General features: G+C 35.7%; 1 protein-coding gene across 1 annotated transcript in view; it reads right to left on the bottom strand.

Annotated features, from left to right (window-relative positions):
• Positions 1–742: 742 nt before the first annotated feature.
• CNTLN (centlein) overlaps positions 743–17183 on the bottom strand; it is a gene marked incomplete at its 5' end in the record, with an annotated part of 154931 nt that continues 138490 nt past the window's right edge. Inside the window, 4 exon segments of the mRNA XM_017730583.1 lie at positions 743–1442; positions 2684–2707; positions 9326–9403; positions 10688–10873. Of these exon segments, the coding sequence (XP_017586072.1) occupies positions 1341–1442; positions 2684–2707; positions 9326–9403; positions 10688–10873 (390 nt within the window).

Genomic DNA, 17183 nt, shown 5'->3' with positions numbered 1-17183 from the left:
TTTCATTTGCATGTGAGTGGCTTCCTTTTGCTTGCTTTGAAAATATCACACAGTTTCATATGATGGCCCTTATTTCTTGCATTGAAAAAGGTGGTGGTCAATCATTCTGAAAGATGTGGCAGGTTTTTTTTACAGGCCTAGTTCCCAGTCTTAATTTACAGGCGCAGGCAGAGTATGTTTGCATTACTTTCTCTAATTCTAATAAAAATTCTCACAAGCCCCTCTGTTCACCAGGTGCAACTGAGCAGGTCTTCCTTTTCTCAGAGACACCAAATAGTGAACTCCATAAATTAGGAGATACAACATTGCATCCTAGGAAAAGCACTGACTGCCATGAAGAAAATCTCTGTTTCATGCTTCAGTTAAGTGAACTTAGTCCAAGTGGATCTTTCTTCTGATTCCCTACCCAATATGGATAATGATATCTGTTGTAAACCAAAATGATATTCACAAATGACGAGACATATATAAGAAACATTATTAACACATGAATTCATAAACTTGTGTCTTGGTTTTTTTTTTTTCCAGCTGGGCTGGTCCAGAGGAATAAAACCCTTAAGATCAAAAATGTGAAGAAGCAGCAATTATTTGTTAGTACTGCCAGAGAAACCTTGGTGGAAATAACCGATTAAAACTCTACACCACTTCCTAAGGTAAGAGAGCTTGCAGCTAGTTGTTTAGCTGAGAAAGAACTGGATCTACTAGTAAAAAAAAAAGTAATAGAAAAAAATTTATTTTATTGATTTTTTAAAAATACATTGCACACATTATGCTCCAATACACTCAGAAGCAAATACAGATTTTCCAGTATTACTCCACACAGAATATTTTTATTCTACAGTCATTCAATTTTTCCAACACAAAAGCGTATCTTTTTATGTAGCACATATCAGAAAGCTGGGCTTTACAAAGAAGCTAAAAGAAATTAGGTATTCAAAATCCCAGCGATATCCCCAGTTCCTCTGTAAATCCTACTTCTACTGTTGTGATTAGAACAACTAGGTGTTACTTAGCTGCTTTTTGTTCTTTCAAAATTGTACAGATGTGTATTAGTCATAACAAAGACATCCTCTCTCTACAAAGCCTGCACATGTGTTCACTGCCAGTGCATCTAAAGGAAAATGATTTTGAACTTTGCATTGATTTTTAGCAATTTTTCTCTTCAAGAATCAAATACCAACCCTGCTTTCTAATAGGAATTTAATTAATTCCTCTTGTTCAACAATTAATTAGTTCATGGTTTCTGTGTATGTATTGAACATGCATATTGACAGTTTATGAGAAAAGACATGAGGAAACAGCACACATTTTAGTCACACATTGGATAAATCCTAGCAATATCATAGAGTGTGCTTCATGAGAGAACTGTATTCTTCTACCAATTTCTTCTTCTCATTTAATTTTTCCAGTATGGCATCCATTAAGTATGAGGCAAAAGGAAACTGAAAAAGAAATAGAGTAAGAAAAAATGGTCATTGAACTTTATTTTCTTCATGTGAAAGACATTTATTAAATATCTTTAAACTATCAGATTTCACTTAGTTCTGACAACTACCACACACACATATCTGATCTTTAAAGTTCATCTGCCTGGTTAGTGTCTGAAAATTTGCTCTCTATCATAAAAATGATAAAAGAGCAGTGTAAAATGAAAAAAGATAAACTCCTTATTGAACAATTCATGCTTTACTGACCATGTTAATGATGTAAACTGCAGTACCAGCATCTCTGTCATTTATCTTCAATCAGCTGATCAATAAAAGGTTACAGTCACCTCTAGGGCATCCAGAAATGGTAGTGTATGAGTGTAAGTTCACTACTCTCAGGAGGGTTACACAGAACGACCAGTATAATTCTCACTGCTGTAGCAAATTGCCTTAGACTCACACACAAAACCTTGTAAATAATTAAAAAAACAATAACAAAACCCCCCAAAACAAACAACAACAAAACCCCAAAACAAAACAAATGGAACCACAAGAAAACCTCTTAAAGTAAAATCCTAAACCTCCAATTGCGTAAACTGGAATAGGACACAAATGTCTGCCTCTCTAAAACTTTAATCCAAAAAATTGTATTGATATATCTACAGAGAAAAAAATAAAACCTCTTTTATAACTTCTCTTATATAAAGATGCATTTGTACAACCAATGTCTTTGAAGGAGATTTGGTATAATTTTCAGTGCCATAGCTTTAATGCATAAAGAGGTTTTCTTTCAAAGTCTTGGTGTATCAGTGCACTGTTCACTGGGAAATATTTTTAGAGGTGGTACAGAACAGTGGTTGTGGGAGGGCCATCCAGAGTAGCCAGTGCTGTGCCACAGAACAGGACAGTTTTCCTTCACTGTTGAAAAGTCTGTAACAGCTTTCACAGGGCTCTGTCAGCTTCCTGAACACATGGTGAGACCAGTGGTGACTGAAGGGTCAGTACCACAACAGAAGTAACAGCTCATTCAGAAGGAGAGATAATTTTACATTATGAAGCCACCAGAAATAAATAAGGTAAAATATAGCAGCCAGTGGAACAGGCCAATCATCATTTTCTGCTTTTCACAACCGTAGTTTGAAGCAACACTTTTCTATCTGGAACTCCTGTCTAGTTCCACACTTCAGTATTCCTGTGCTAATTTCATTTTTTCACTTCTTTATTCTATCTGAAAGAGAAAGTTGTATGGTACTTACACCAGATAGAGTAGTGCTTGTTTCCTAGATAGACATGAAACAAAAAATATAAAAGAAACAAATAAAAACCCCAGACATAAAAGTGCATCAAATACAAAATGTAACATTTGAAGTGATATGCAGACTTGAATCTATGTACTGATATTTAAAATTACTAACAAGTCAGAAAAAATATCTAAAAAGGGAAAATCTTGTTAATAGAAGGCATGTATTGTGAAGCGATATAGTGGCAATCCTACATGTTGCTCAACAGTCGCACTGTAGTTACAGGAAAAAGACAACGATATGTATTATCTCCCTTTTCTACAGGAAAGGAGGTTTTCAAAGGCTGGTACTTGCTGGTCAGACATGTCTCCATCTGTCAAAAATAACTTATGTGTATGGTAAGAATCTTCTAGAAGACATCTATACCTGTCAGCTTTCTCCTGTGTGCTATTGTGATGACTTTTTGGGGAATAGAGGGTTTGAACTCACTGAGCAGAAATCTATTCAGTGTAATATAAGACATAATCTTACCTGAAATTCTGGGACACTTGCTACTACGCTTTAAAAACATTGACTTCAGCATCCTGTTCACTCTAATTTCTCTCCCTCTTCTTCTAGGTATGTCTTTTATGAGAACACTGTATCATTACCTCAAAGTCTCTAATTCTTCTTGTCTAGCTTGACTACATCAATTTCTGATACATTTCACCTCCTTAATGTTGTGCCTGAGATGAATGGTTTCTTATTGATGTCTCTGGCTCGTATCATTCTGACTACATTTTACTTGCTGCTCACTACTCTCTGCGGCTTCCATGTCATAGCAAAGTGATCTTTCAAGAACTCTTGCCATTTAAGTAATTCATTTAAATCAAGAGCATTTGAAAGTGGAACATTATGCCATTCTTTCAACATTTGTTGATTTCAGAGAAAATGCTGTATGTTTCTCTCTGGTTTTCTCTCTGTATAGACATTCAGAACTGGATGATCTCTAGAGTCTTCATCTTTAATACAAGCCTGTCAGATTTACTTTTAATGATGGCTCTGCCACTATCCTGGGAAACTTCCCTTTACATTTCTCCCCAGAACTTCACAACTGTTGAAGTCATCTCTACTCTAGAGCATTCATCCCAGCTTCTAAACCTGCCATATTCTTGGGGAAGGCTTTGGAAGTTCAGTGAGTGCCAAGTGCACACTGAAGGAGTGAAAGCTTGTTTCTACCACTGATAATTAGGTATTTTAATACAGAATGATACTTCTTTTAAATGTTTTACAATTATCTGTGCCACAACCCGTTTAACTGACCATTAACAGTGGCGATCCTAAATCAGTACATTATGGTAGGCTTTAACAGAAGTAGTATTGATCTGTATGATTTCACAACATCTGAAAGTGCAAACTACATGTGGATTTAAAGAATTTTATTTATTGATTTGACTTTCCAGATTTACAAATTTCTTCTTTGATAGTAGAGAGCTATATGAATGAAAGGCATATTTCTTATACAATTTATCAGACAGATATCTGATAAATGTAAGGTAAGATGATCCTAAAGACTCAGAAATAGTGACAGTTAATTCTGTTTCTCTCATCTACTTATTCTGAAATTAAGTTTGCTTCGTTTGGAGATCCCTTCTGTAAAAAGCAAACTAGTAATATTTATTGACCTTACACCACATGACTGAGTCTCTGTCAGCACAAGTGCATAAATATACACCGATCTGCCAGTGAAAAGCCTTATAATGAATGCAAGGCAATGTTGTTGTTCTAATGAGACATAACATCTCCATTTGCAGAGTGTAGCATTACACTCTGTCTTCTGCTTCACAAACTCTAAAATGTGTTAGCATAAAAATAAAAGTATTTAGGTTTTGGAATATACAAATTAGTGGTTACAACTATTTCAAACCTCACCATATGGATCATCAGTATAAAATACATTTTCCCAACAAAAACTATTCAAACACACTGCAGACATGCCTTAGGTTGAATTAGATGAGCCACAAAAAATAATATGAAATAAAACTAGACACTAAGACCAATAACCAAAACATCCTAATTTCACTAAAAAATAGAAGTCGCAATTTTAAAAAAAGATAAATGCCTCACTTTATTGCTGTTTTTTGTCTTATTCTTTGTTCTTATTCTGCTTTGTGGTGGCTGCATATACATCATTATATAAACACATAGGTGCCTATATGTATTCTTACCCTGAGTGCCAAGCCAATTTTTCCTTGTTTTCAGTTCAGGATGAGTGATATAACGTGGTTTTGTTTGTGCCCATGAGATAAAATATAGATTTATACCATAACGGATTGTCAGTGCACAGGACTAAGCTCTTATTCTCATAATGAGAAGAAAATCATGACCTGATATAAGTGCTAACGGTACCTAGGATGTGGTTCAGACTGTGCTGGTGCTGCTTTTTAAGGTGCAGGTGAAGCACCTGGTGATGGTGGCAGTGGTGAGTGTGCACAGGTATTTGTGCATGGGTGAATACATGTTTCTGGGTGTGACCTCTTCAATGACACACACAGACTGGGGAGAGACTAATAAAAGCAAAGCAGGCGAGTCACAAGCCAAGAAATTTGGAAGGAAACAGCTATGGCTGTTAGTGTCCATTCCCAGATGACAGCAATAGAAATATGCATTTAGAAGCCAGTGCAAATCGTAAAAAGAGGTTGGGGAAAATCCTTACTGGCGATTAGTTAATATACTGTTCCAAACCCTATTCTGGAGATGTGCTATACAAAGAGTGTCCACACAATAGAAGGAGAGGGAGACTTTCTGATGTTTTCACAATTGGAATATGACTTTTAGATCCATAATGAAATCATGAGAGGAAAGATTTTATTAAGCAGCTTTGTTTATGTGAGATGTGATATCCCAAGGAGGGCATGAGGAGGGAGGAAAGGTAAGTGCTACTATAGATCTCACAGGGACATACTAAATCAATGCTGTCATTTGCTTCACTGCTTGGAAAACTTGGCAGATGATTTGCATTTTATTAAAAAATAATTCTTGGAGACTTCAGGCAGTAATCTGGATTGGGCTACCGTGCTATACTCACACACAAAATTATTAACAGATTGTTCTGAGATGGGCGTTCCTTAAAATAAGTCACAGTGAATGAAAGCCAAGGGTGCTATAAGAAATTCATGTTTAAGTTACATGAGAAGAAGTCATCCTCTTGGCTTATCTATGTAAATTTCCTATGATGGGAAAAAGCTAGAGAAGATTGCTGTTTTGTTTGAGTTTTTAGGGGGAGTGTTTATGATGATGAGAAGAGAGTGCTACTATACAGAGCCAGGCTCAATTAATAAGACAGACACACTCAGATGTGAGGGATAAAGTGCGTAAAAGCCTTATCACTTGCCTTGCAAGATGTAAACACACATACATATTGAGATAATCATACTTGTTCCCCCCCCAAATATTATAAACTGCTAAAAGCTCAAAGGTCTATAATGTGAGACCTCTCCCAAGCCCAAACAGTAATGTGTAATTAGTCTGATGCCTCTACACATGTGCAGGTAGCAGGTATCTCCACGCACTCATGTGAAAACTCTCCACGTATAGGTTCTTCACAGGCCCGAGAACCTTTTCCTTTTATCCCAGTGTCAGTTATTGAGATGATTTATTTTTATTCTTTCATTCTTTAGTGAGAACAATCTAGGCTGTTACTGTATAAATAGAGAGAGGCAACAGAAAAAAACCCACTTCTTGGCCATTCAAGATGTAGATTGAGACAACAAGTGATTTTTACCAGCTCTTCCAAGTTTATATATGACTGTACTTTCCTATTATATGATTCTTATTTACATAATAACATCCCTATGCAGAGATGTCTCTTTCAAATCATAAGCTTCTTAGCAGTGGTGTAGTTTCTTCACATAGTAGTTGATAAAATAAGGACACAAACTCTGACTGGTATCTGTGAGTTTCAGGAATGCAAAAGTATTTATAACTAAAATATTAATATTCTTGTAAAGCTGGCAGATATTAGATTTTTTCAAGTAATAAGAGTATGGAAAACAAAGGTACAGATGAAGTGAAAACAGGTGTGGTATCCTTTATCATTACACTTTAGGGGAATCTATAAAATGACAGTAAAAAGCAACTAGTACTCAGTCTCCCCCAAAACTCTAGTGCAGCAGTAAAATGGCGTATGTCAGTAATAAAAATAAAATGTCTATGACATTTTAAATGTTATCGTACTGTCACAGTGGAATAAAATTAGCTTGAAGAATGATCTAAAGGGATATGATGCAGTTCATTATGTATAACAGCAACAGCAGCAGTTTCCCAGTGTTCATAAAGGTTTCTCCATTAAATTTACCTCCAGTCAATAATTAGGAGTCCACAAATAAACCTAGGCAATTAAATCAATACTGCTGGGCAATTATGTTCCAAAGTCCTGGCTCAATGGCACAAAAAGACACTATATCAAACTGCAATATTAAGTGATCTGATGCAATTTTCCACTGAACATTTACTCAGAATAACAGAAAAGGGCACTCCTGCATCTTTGTTCAAGATGCAAATGGGTAACACAGTGTGCCAACACGTAACACTTGGCAGGCAGTCTTATGAGCAAAATCCTGCAGAAAGCTTACATTTCACCATGGGCTTTAGTTTGCTGATCAGAAATATTACCAAAGCTTACTAAAAGAAACCACAACCAAAGTCTGCAAGATATGAGTAAAGCATTTTAAAGGGCACAGAGCTGTTCCATGAGCTGCTCTCAAATACATGAAGAAATCTTAACCATTTCCATCTATGTGCCTTAGCATGGACAGAAATGAAAAGCAGAGCTGGCTGCTCCCCAAAACCTCTATAATCCTCTTGCAATTCTAAACATGGTCTGCTTGCCAAAAATTACTTCTACACTCAGTGTTTCTTCTGAGGAACCCCACAAGATGGAGCAAAAATCACTGAAAATCATTATTAACTTGTACACAAAAGTACATGGCTAAGAGCAATGAGCTCTTCTATCCTTATGTAACATTTGCAATCTTAATATACCTGGTTTCATTCAATAATTCCTTCACTCTCCCTCCCCTGGTTTTTGCTGTCTGTCTATAGCAGATGAAGAGAAGCGATAACATTCTGCTTAGTGTTTTTTAGCGATTTACCAAAGAATAACAAAAACCAGAACAAGAAGTCTTCATTGTATTCCATGGAACTGATTCATATTTTGGAGACCATAATATGAACAGAATCTTGAAATTTATAATTTTTTAAAAATTCTTAAAATTATGGCAATTAAATGAATAGAAATAATTGTGCTTTTAATGCTGAGTTTCATGTAGCATTATGAGGTTTAATTAAAACACCAGTTTTTCTGACAAAGCTAGTAAAAGCACACTGATATTTCTATCTTCTCTGCTGCAGCAATTAAGCAGTAGTAGTAAGTTTTGATAATGAAAGAGGGAAAATCTGTCATTTCTTACAAAATCTGGTCACAGGATACAATCTTGACACAAAAGCTGTTAATGGTAAAATACATAAATGTGATGTGAATGTTCCTTTGAAATGGCTTTCAAAATATTTTCCATCATTCACATTCTTAACTGATATTAACTACATCGTTAATGGACCCATGCTAGTGAATATGCATTAGGAGCACTAGATTTATAAATCAAGTTTTATTTCTTTCCAGACATCAGCTGCCCATCATCTAAATAAAAGAGACAACTAAAAATATAATGGAAAAGTTTCAAGAGTCAGTGTATGTTGTCAGTGATGTCCAAACAAAAGCTGACTATGGTTAGAAAAGCTGGGCTCTCACCTGCCAATAAACTGCCCTTGATCACTTACAAGAGGGGAGCATCCCAGCAGACTCTGTGTGTATTAAAAAAAAAGACTTGAAAGAGAAGAAAAAGTATCACACAGGTCACAGCAGCAGTCTCAATGGACCCCTCAGGGATTTCTGCTAGTCTCAGACTTGTCATCCTCTATGCAGCTTTCCTCTCTGCCCAGAAAATGTCGATAGGAAAATGTTTGAGGGGCCTCTGGTGGAAATTTTTTCATTCTTTCTGCATTGACAGGATGCCAAATCAATATTTACTTCCCACTAACAAGCTGCTCGAGGTCTCAGTAGAAAATATTGTAGAGAATGTGAGAAGACACGATAATAAACAGCTGTCTGGCTATGAGGAAAACATGAATTGACTGGAAACAGGTCCACAGTAAAAGGTCACTGAAACCCATGAACTCCTCAGGTGTCCATAACAACTAGTAACTTTAAAGGCACATAAAAAAAAGTCTCTTTTTCCTAAGAGGTATGAGAGAATGGATCATTTTCACTCTAGCAAGGATTATACTGCATTTCAATAATTCAATTAACACATTTGCCAAGATATGCGCTGGTTTTCTCCAGCACTGTTTTACTGGCTAAGTTAGCTTAAGTTAGCTGTTAAGTTAGCTGTCACAAATCCTTGATTAACATCTCTTCAGTTTTATGCAGTAACCCTGGTTTTAAAAGAATAAAAAGGAAATGCTACAAAACAAGGATTTCACATTGCCTCATCACAGTGTAATTTGAGACCATCAACGGCACCGCAATTAAAAATACAATGTATTAATTACAATCTAAAAACACTTAGCTAATCAGAGGAGAAAGTTACAATTCATTGTGGGATGATATAAATTGAGCACCTGTACTTCAAGAAGTTTCTGTATATGCTGTAGCCATTCTTTATCTTTTTCAAATTTCATTTTTGTCCTTGCTGTTTCCTAAAAATAGAAAAACATCAGGAGCAATAAAGGAAATGTGTAACTGGGTATACATTAAATACACAGCATATGAAAGTCGGAATCACATTTGCAAAATTAATTATCTGAAGCATATCCACCAAGTATCAATGCTCTGTTAAATTTTTAAACCTATCCTTGTCTGCTCATGCCCCTAGAAATGTGCATGGCATGTTCTTTTCATATGAATATACTGGTGTAGTGTGATCTATGTCTAAATTGTATGAGTCCAACATAAAGGTGCCTGAGTCTATGCACTGATAGATGGAATATATATTGTATGTGTAGATTGAATTCATCACCTGTGTTATAACTTCGTTTTATATTTATAGTTAAGTATGTTTATGTGTTTTACACATATGTTCACAGTGACTGAAATAAAAAGAAATAGGACATAGAAACTACTCTGAGAATGAGATAAGCATGGAACAACTCTGTCAAAGTGAATCACTTTATAGGGTTGTATAAATGTTAGTAAACAGGCCAGGGATCAGCCCATTATATTTGTATTCATGAGTGTAATCCATATCAGTGCATACACATACGATGCACTGTTATTTAACCAACATGAAAACTCCCTTTTCGTGACCTCTTTAATATAAAGCTCCAACAAGGCTAAATCTAAGTCATCACCAGAGTACTGTTACAACCCAGTAATGGCCAACTGCTAGACACTTGCTAAAGTAACTGTACAGGCTTTTTCGTATATTATTTGAGCAGGACTAAATAAATCTGGAAAAGAAATCCTATCACTGCATCTATTTAATAGAGTGATTTGATGAAACACTACCAAATATTTCATAGTAAAATGTGTGATAGAATCAACAAAAAAGGCAATGAATTCACCCAGAAACCATCTGTCTACCAGAAACACCTTTAATAGGTATCACAATTCAGACAGGAAGCATCAACAAAATCAATCTAGCACACCAAGATACATTCTGATTTTGTTTTCTTTAATGCAGAAGTCTATTTAAAATGTACAATCCTGCCAAATAGCCTAATGAAAAAGGGAAATACTAAATATAATCTCTAGATACACATGCTCTAAGCAGTATATTTATACTTATGCATGCCTGAAGTCTTGCCACCTCATGAATCTCTAACCTGACCTTTTCATTTAGATTAAATCCTTCTTGATTTTTGTGCTGCATCTTCCACAATGAAATTTCAGTCTTTACCTCCAAATCCTTTTCCTCAAGGATGGATATAGTCAGCATCTTCTCATCTACACCTTTCTTTACTGAAGTCCTTAAAATAACGTACCTCATCATCTTCTTCTTGTAGTATTTCGTAAAGATCAGTAGTTGAAACGTTAAGGATAGGTGCTGCCCACTGAAGACACTCTTGGGAAAGACCCTTTTTGCATGCTTTCATTCCTCCCATTTTTTTTGCCAGTTTGATTTTTGTTCTCAGCTCTTGTACACTGCGGTGTAACTCTCTGGTTAGAGTCTAGAAGACATAAAAAAAAAATTCTCTACTGTGATTTTTTTTTTTATAGTACAAATAAGATGGAAAAAACAGTATCATTCAGACTAAGCTCATTTAGATGGGAGTTATCATCATTCTGTGTTATTGGTTCAACAGGATATGTGCTGGAATATTAAATTACAGGATACTTAGAACACGAAATATGAATTAATATGGTAAACCAAAAAATGTTCTTAAATGTAGGTATTGTTTTATTATGTTTTTAGCAAAATAACTATTTTTATAAATGCCATCAGTAGTAAGACAAAACAGCTTCCACAGAATCAATCAAAATCCCCTCCTGACCCAGTCTACCAGAAATGTTCTTGAAATAAGAACATAACTGTCAGGCTTTACTGTGGTCAAATAGAGTAGGGTTTTTTTGTTAGTTTGCTTTTGTTTTTGTTTTTAAGCTTATTGACAGTCTCTGCATGCAGAAACACCAGTGCGCCTCCTTATTCAAAACCTGAAATTTTGTTTCCCACCAAGACAGGGTAATTCAAAACTGTCCTGGCTACCAAGTTTCTACCTTTCCTATTTCTTAAGTCCTGTGGTTCAGTGAAATAACACTAAATACCAGTGTAAGTCATCAGTTTTATAACGGAAGTTATTTTGGTTTAATATTTATGCAACTATGACACAAAGATTTTGTCAAAAGCTGAGTAAGACAAGTTTATTTAAAAATTGTTGACTAACAAACAGGACTAGTAATCCATTTTCAGATGATCCGCCTCGAATACTCTATTTCCATGACTCAAACAGAACTGTGATTGTCAACACAGACACCTTGGTTGAGTTTAAAATGAGAGAAGATGATTTTCGTTTGATAATCCTAGTGGAGCTCATTTTATTAAGATACATCTCAACAGCAGCTGATCAGCTTCTGAAGATTCTTTTTCTATAGAATGCCATCATCTCATAGAAACTGACTACAGAATTATGAAGCCGTTTATTGGCATTTAGGGTAAAGTATTCTATAGTCTCTAGTGTATCTGAAACAGCCATTAGAGAGCATTTTCTAATATATTTCAACAAAGGCACAGAAGACTCATCCAATTCCAAGATTTGTTTGTTTGTTTCCTACCACTTCCCAAGTTAACATTTTTCTGTATTTAATAAAATTTAATTACTTAAAGTAAAAATACCCTACCACAAATCTGGGGAGAGGAGGTACAGTGAAATTTGTCCAGTTTTCTAATTCAAGTGTGAGTCCCTCCATCCACAGAATTTCCAGCAAACTATTTCACACATAGACCTGTCTGCAAATGCAGAGCTGAGAGGAATGAAGAAACTTGAAATGTAATGAGCAAGGATCTAGGGCAACTTGGACTAAGGTCATGGAAGGAAATAGACTAAGAGAAGAGGGAGCCTGAAAAAAAAAAGCACCCACTATGAAAAACAATACAGTTAAATCACATGTTTTTGTGGCATCTGAAATGGTCTAACAATAAATTGGCTCTTGCAACACATATTTGACAATGGAAAATAAGTTCAACCCTACTTTTTAATGAAATTGAATCAGCTTCCCACGTTTTAAAAGGAGATTTCTCTCAGACGTAAGTGATCACTCTACAAGATGCACATTTGTAACCTGATGCAAAGAGGAAATGTAAATTAAAGGAGCAAAATACCAAGAAAATTAACTGCAAAGCCACATGGAAAGGCCACAAGTAATGACAAACAAAAAGCATGATAATAAACAATGTTAAACATTCACTCGAATGCCTTAGAAAACACTGAAACATTGCCAGGCAATAGTCATTTGACATTGTCACATAAATTGGTATATTGGTATATCCAAACTCTGAAAGAAGTTCATGATGAATGAATAAGCTGACAGCAACAGTGGAACTCAGAAACTGCAACTGCAGTGTGATTGTCTTTTAGTCCACAGTTCCAGAAATGAAGGTGCCAGAAAGACAAGTACCTGAAAGACACTGAAGATTCTATAGCAGCAATTTAAAACAAGAGAAATAACAAAAAATTTAAAAAAAGAAAGTTAGAAAAAAAGAAAAAGGAAAAAGCAAGTTTAAACAAAAATCAAAGAAAATTACAACTAATAGGTTTTAATATGCAAGCACACACTTTATATATAATCACAGTAGATCATACATATGGAGGACTTGCACTTCAATTCCTCTGTCCCTTGAGCAGTTCAAATACACTAAAGCATATGTGAAGCACAAACCATATGTGAAAAATAAGGCTTCTTTATGGACTTTGAAGTTGGACTCTGAGAGACTAGCTATTTTTGAACCTCCCTCCTCTAAGTTATTAAGTTGATATAATGTTTTGATATGCATTTTATCACTAAATAAGCTCCTTAAAAAATTATAGTCTTCCTATGATTTTGTTTTTTCTTCTGATATTTTCTCATCCATCGTATACTAATGTATTCATGTGCTAAATTGTTTACTTATTAGTGATTTAATTTATATGTCTGTTCATGCTCCAATATAGAAATGTTCAGTCTCAAGCCACACAGGTTTTAGAAACTGAAAGACCCATTTCCAAACTGAAAAGTACAAAAACTCAAGAGTTAAGCAACATAGGTTTTGCTGATGAGTGTAGTGAAGCCACATTAACGATGTTTCTGTGATTAAGAATTTGATCAAATGCATTCTGGAGCTAGGTGTAGGATTTTGAACAAACACATTTCCCTTTTTGTATTTCAAAATTGTTTATTTTCAAATTAATAGGCATAGGTGATGCAAAATGCCTAAAATGAAATCAATGCAGTATATGACTTCTGTACTATACTGATATATAACAATGCCTTTATTAGTACTAGTAATACTAGGATTTGAGATTTTTCTCCTTGGTTGTTTTTTTTTTTTTTCTGCTGTTAATTCTAGAGGATATTTTGTTAATAAAGCCATTTTCCTAACTTAGATGTTATCGTCAGAGTTATTCCTGTGGGACACACTTAGCTGCTACCAACCAACTAGAATAGGAGTTCCTGATTAATTCCTGAAACAAATCTACACTGCTTCTTGTCAGACCAGTGCAACTGCTACTGATCTGACTAGGAAAAAAAAAAAAAGCTTACAATTCTAACCAAATGAGCTTAAAGTTCCTAGTCCTTTTTAATCAGTAGCAATTGTTGAATTATCTACCAACACCATATGATTTATATAGTACACATTACAGATGTTGGGTTGCATATAATTCTGAAATATCTCTATTCTAAGCCTTTTTACTTTATTTTCACTACCTAAAACATTTATTCTTAAGAATATATTGTTTTTAAATTTGGCCTCAGCATGTAATCACTTCTTAGCACTGTATCTTTTGCCAGTTTTGAGATGTATAAAGACAAAGGTCTTCTTTCAATTAAAGGGTCATATTTAATTAAACACTCAAGCCATGATGATATAAAGACCCTGACAGCACACTATTAATAAGGCCTTCACATCCCAAACCACTGACACTCGTTGACCCTGGGATTTACACAATTTGATCAATGGCCCTAAGTAATGTCATATGACCAAGGCAATGCAAAAATTTTTCCAGTAATTACCATGTTAATTTACACACTATTGTTTCTAGCATAATAAACCTTAATGTTCCCAAGACAAACCAAAGTCTGATGCTAGCTAGCACCATACCTACGTATAGCCAGCTTTCAGTCTTGCACTGGTGCAGATCTCAGGGCAGAGGCCATGGCTCACAAGTCATGGATAATTTTAAGTTTTACTCTATTTTGTACAATAGTAATAACAGTGTGCTGCATCTGGCTGAGATCACAGAATCATCAAGCTTGGAAGAGACCTTCAGGATCACCTAGTCTTTAACCACAGTGACCAAACTGACGTTCAGTTTAGCTTTGGCCCTTCTAATATTCTCTCCACATACTTTACAACATCTTTGTAGTCCCCCCAAGTCACCTGTTCATCCTTCCAGAGATGCTATGCTCTCTTCTTTTGTCATAAGTTCGAGCCTAAGGTCTCTATTTAACCACACCAGTCTTCTGCCCTCCTGGCTTATCTTACAGCACAAATAGAAATGAAGTTGTCTTCTAACAGCTCAGCTTCTAGGGTGCAGCGCTTGGGATTTGTAACTAAACCAGTGCTGATAACATACCAGCCATCGCTGAGCAGCACTGGCACAGTGTCAGGGTCTTCTTTTTCCCATGTTGTCACCTCAGCAAGTGGGCTTGGGATGCACAAAATGTAGAGAGGGAACACAGCTGGGACAGCTGGCCGCAAGTGACCAAAAGGACATTTCACACTTACAACACTTAACAATAAAATCTCAGGGGAATGGTGGTTTGTCTGTCAGGTAGATGCTGCTCAGAGACTGGCTAGGCATTGATCTACATTCCTTGGGCATTTATTCCCCTTTCTTTCTTTTATTAAACTGTCCTTACCAACACACAGGTTTTCTTACTTTCCCTCTTCCTGTTCTTTCCCCAGTCTTACTGCAGAAAGGGAACAAGCACGGAGTGAACAACTATGTGGTGTTTAGCTGCTGGCCAGGTCATCCAACCAAAAATGTATAGAAGAATGTAATATACAGAACAATTTTATGTGTAGCATTGTGCGTGTAGTTCAATATGAAACTGTCTTTATATACAAGTGATGTGTTCTTAGAAACTCATTTGTTTTGTAGATCAGAAAGGCATACAGACTTGGCTCAGAGCATTAAACCAAAAATGAAGTGGAAAATCTTTTCTGAAACAAGGTTAGTTTCCTAAAGAATCAAAAGCATTATGAAGATGTTGTAGCTGTCTGTGAACAACAAGAGCTAAATTTCACAGAACTGAACACTGAGCTTAAAGAACTCTACTTTCGTGATAGAATATTTATTGCTGGCCTAAGGTTAGGCCAGATCCTAATGCTGTAAAAGGGCTGAGAAAGTATTACAACCCCAAATACCTCATAATCAACAAAAAACAGAATGAATGGGCAAAAAGACACAAAGAGATGATGTCATACATAATTTCAGCATCTGAAATAAGCATTCAATGAAAGTACAGTTATTTCTTCCTTATTGCCTCTCTAAAAATGACTTTCAAAATACTTTCAGTAATAATATTTAAACTAATCTCATAGCATGATTGAAAACTATTCCGTAGTAATTTCATTTTTAAAATATGTTACTCAATATATATTTATATATGTTATTTAAATTAACTCAGCTCCTTCAATTGAAAAAATCACACCTTCTAGGCATAACCTTTTTTTATCAGAAAAGGGACAAGACAAGACACAAAGACTGACCACTACAATAGACCTGTTTGGCTTAGGGCTATAACAAGTAGCATTCTGACCCAAGGGAATGAGAAAGCCTCAGGAGGTTGATTTAATTCTTATGATCCCCAGAGATCACATGTCATTTTAGAGACTCCAGCAGATTCCCTGTAAGTAGAGTATAAAAATGTAGAGGACATATAGAACAACCTTACCTTCCTTCACCAAGTTCAGTATTCAAACTCCTGCTGCCAAATATTAAAGTGGTAATAACATTATTTTACCAATGTCACACAGGCCACATTTATAAAGTGATGAGTTGGTCTTATTTACCTGTATACAGTCAGTTTCTGCTGTAGTTCTAAAATGTATTAATATTCATGTTCAAACTATGTGTCTCATAGTTGTGTGTACTTGGAGCAATTAAGATATAATTATCTTTTCTATTAAGAATAAACAAATGTACCATTGAATATGTTGAACTCCTTAAAAATCAAAAATATACATTCAAGAGAATATTAGTGTGACACCTAAAAGCTAGAAGAGATGCAAAGTTTCAAAGGCTAATACAGTGAAGTCCTGAAAAGAAGAAATACCTCCTGTAAATACCTAGCTTTCAGACCAATATATATGATTTAAGTTAAACAGTCTTATGTTGATTAGCACTGAGAATAGTGCTCACAACTTCACAGAGATAAGTGGAAAATGAAAGCACACATTGCCTGGAAGAACTCCTGTTACAGTGGGGTTACTGAAACACGTGTATCAGACAGCGAGGCCCATGGAAAAGAAATATCTATGGACCGATTCTTGGTAGATGTTTCAGAGATGTTTATTTCTCCAGCCGCATGGCCGGGATCTGCCCAGGAACTGCTCAATCCCGGGACCCGAGGGTCCTTGCCTGCGCAGGGAACACAAAACAACCAATGGGGAACGAGGCTGAGCAGGGGCAGGGAAACCCCATCTCTGTCCCCTCAGGGCCCCTCTCCCAGGGCTACATGGCGGGGGAAGGGATGCCAACATTTCACCCGTTTATTTTTAACAAAAAGAGATTTAAAACTTAACATTGAAAACAACTGGATAAACATGAGATAACAAGG

This window comes from Corvus brachyrhynchos, unplaced genomic scaffold (genome assembly GCF_000691975.1).
Source record: "Corvus brachyrhynchos isolate BGI_N302 unplaced genomic scaffold, ASM69197v1 scaffold93, whole genome shotgun sequence".
Classification (NCBI taxonomy): Eukaryota; Metazoa; Chordata; class Aves; order Passeriformes; family Corvidae; genus Corvus; species Corvus brachyrhynchos.
Note: the sequence above shows the minus strand (reverse complement) of the source record. Positions and strands in the feature narration are given on the sequence as shown.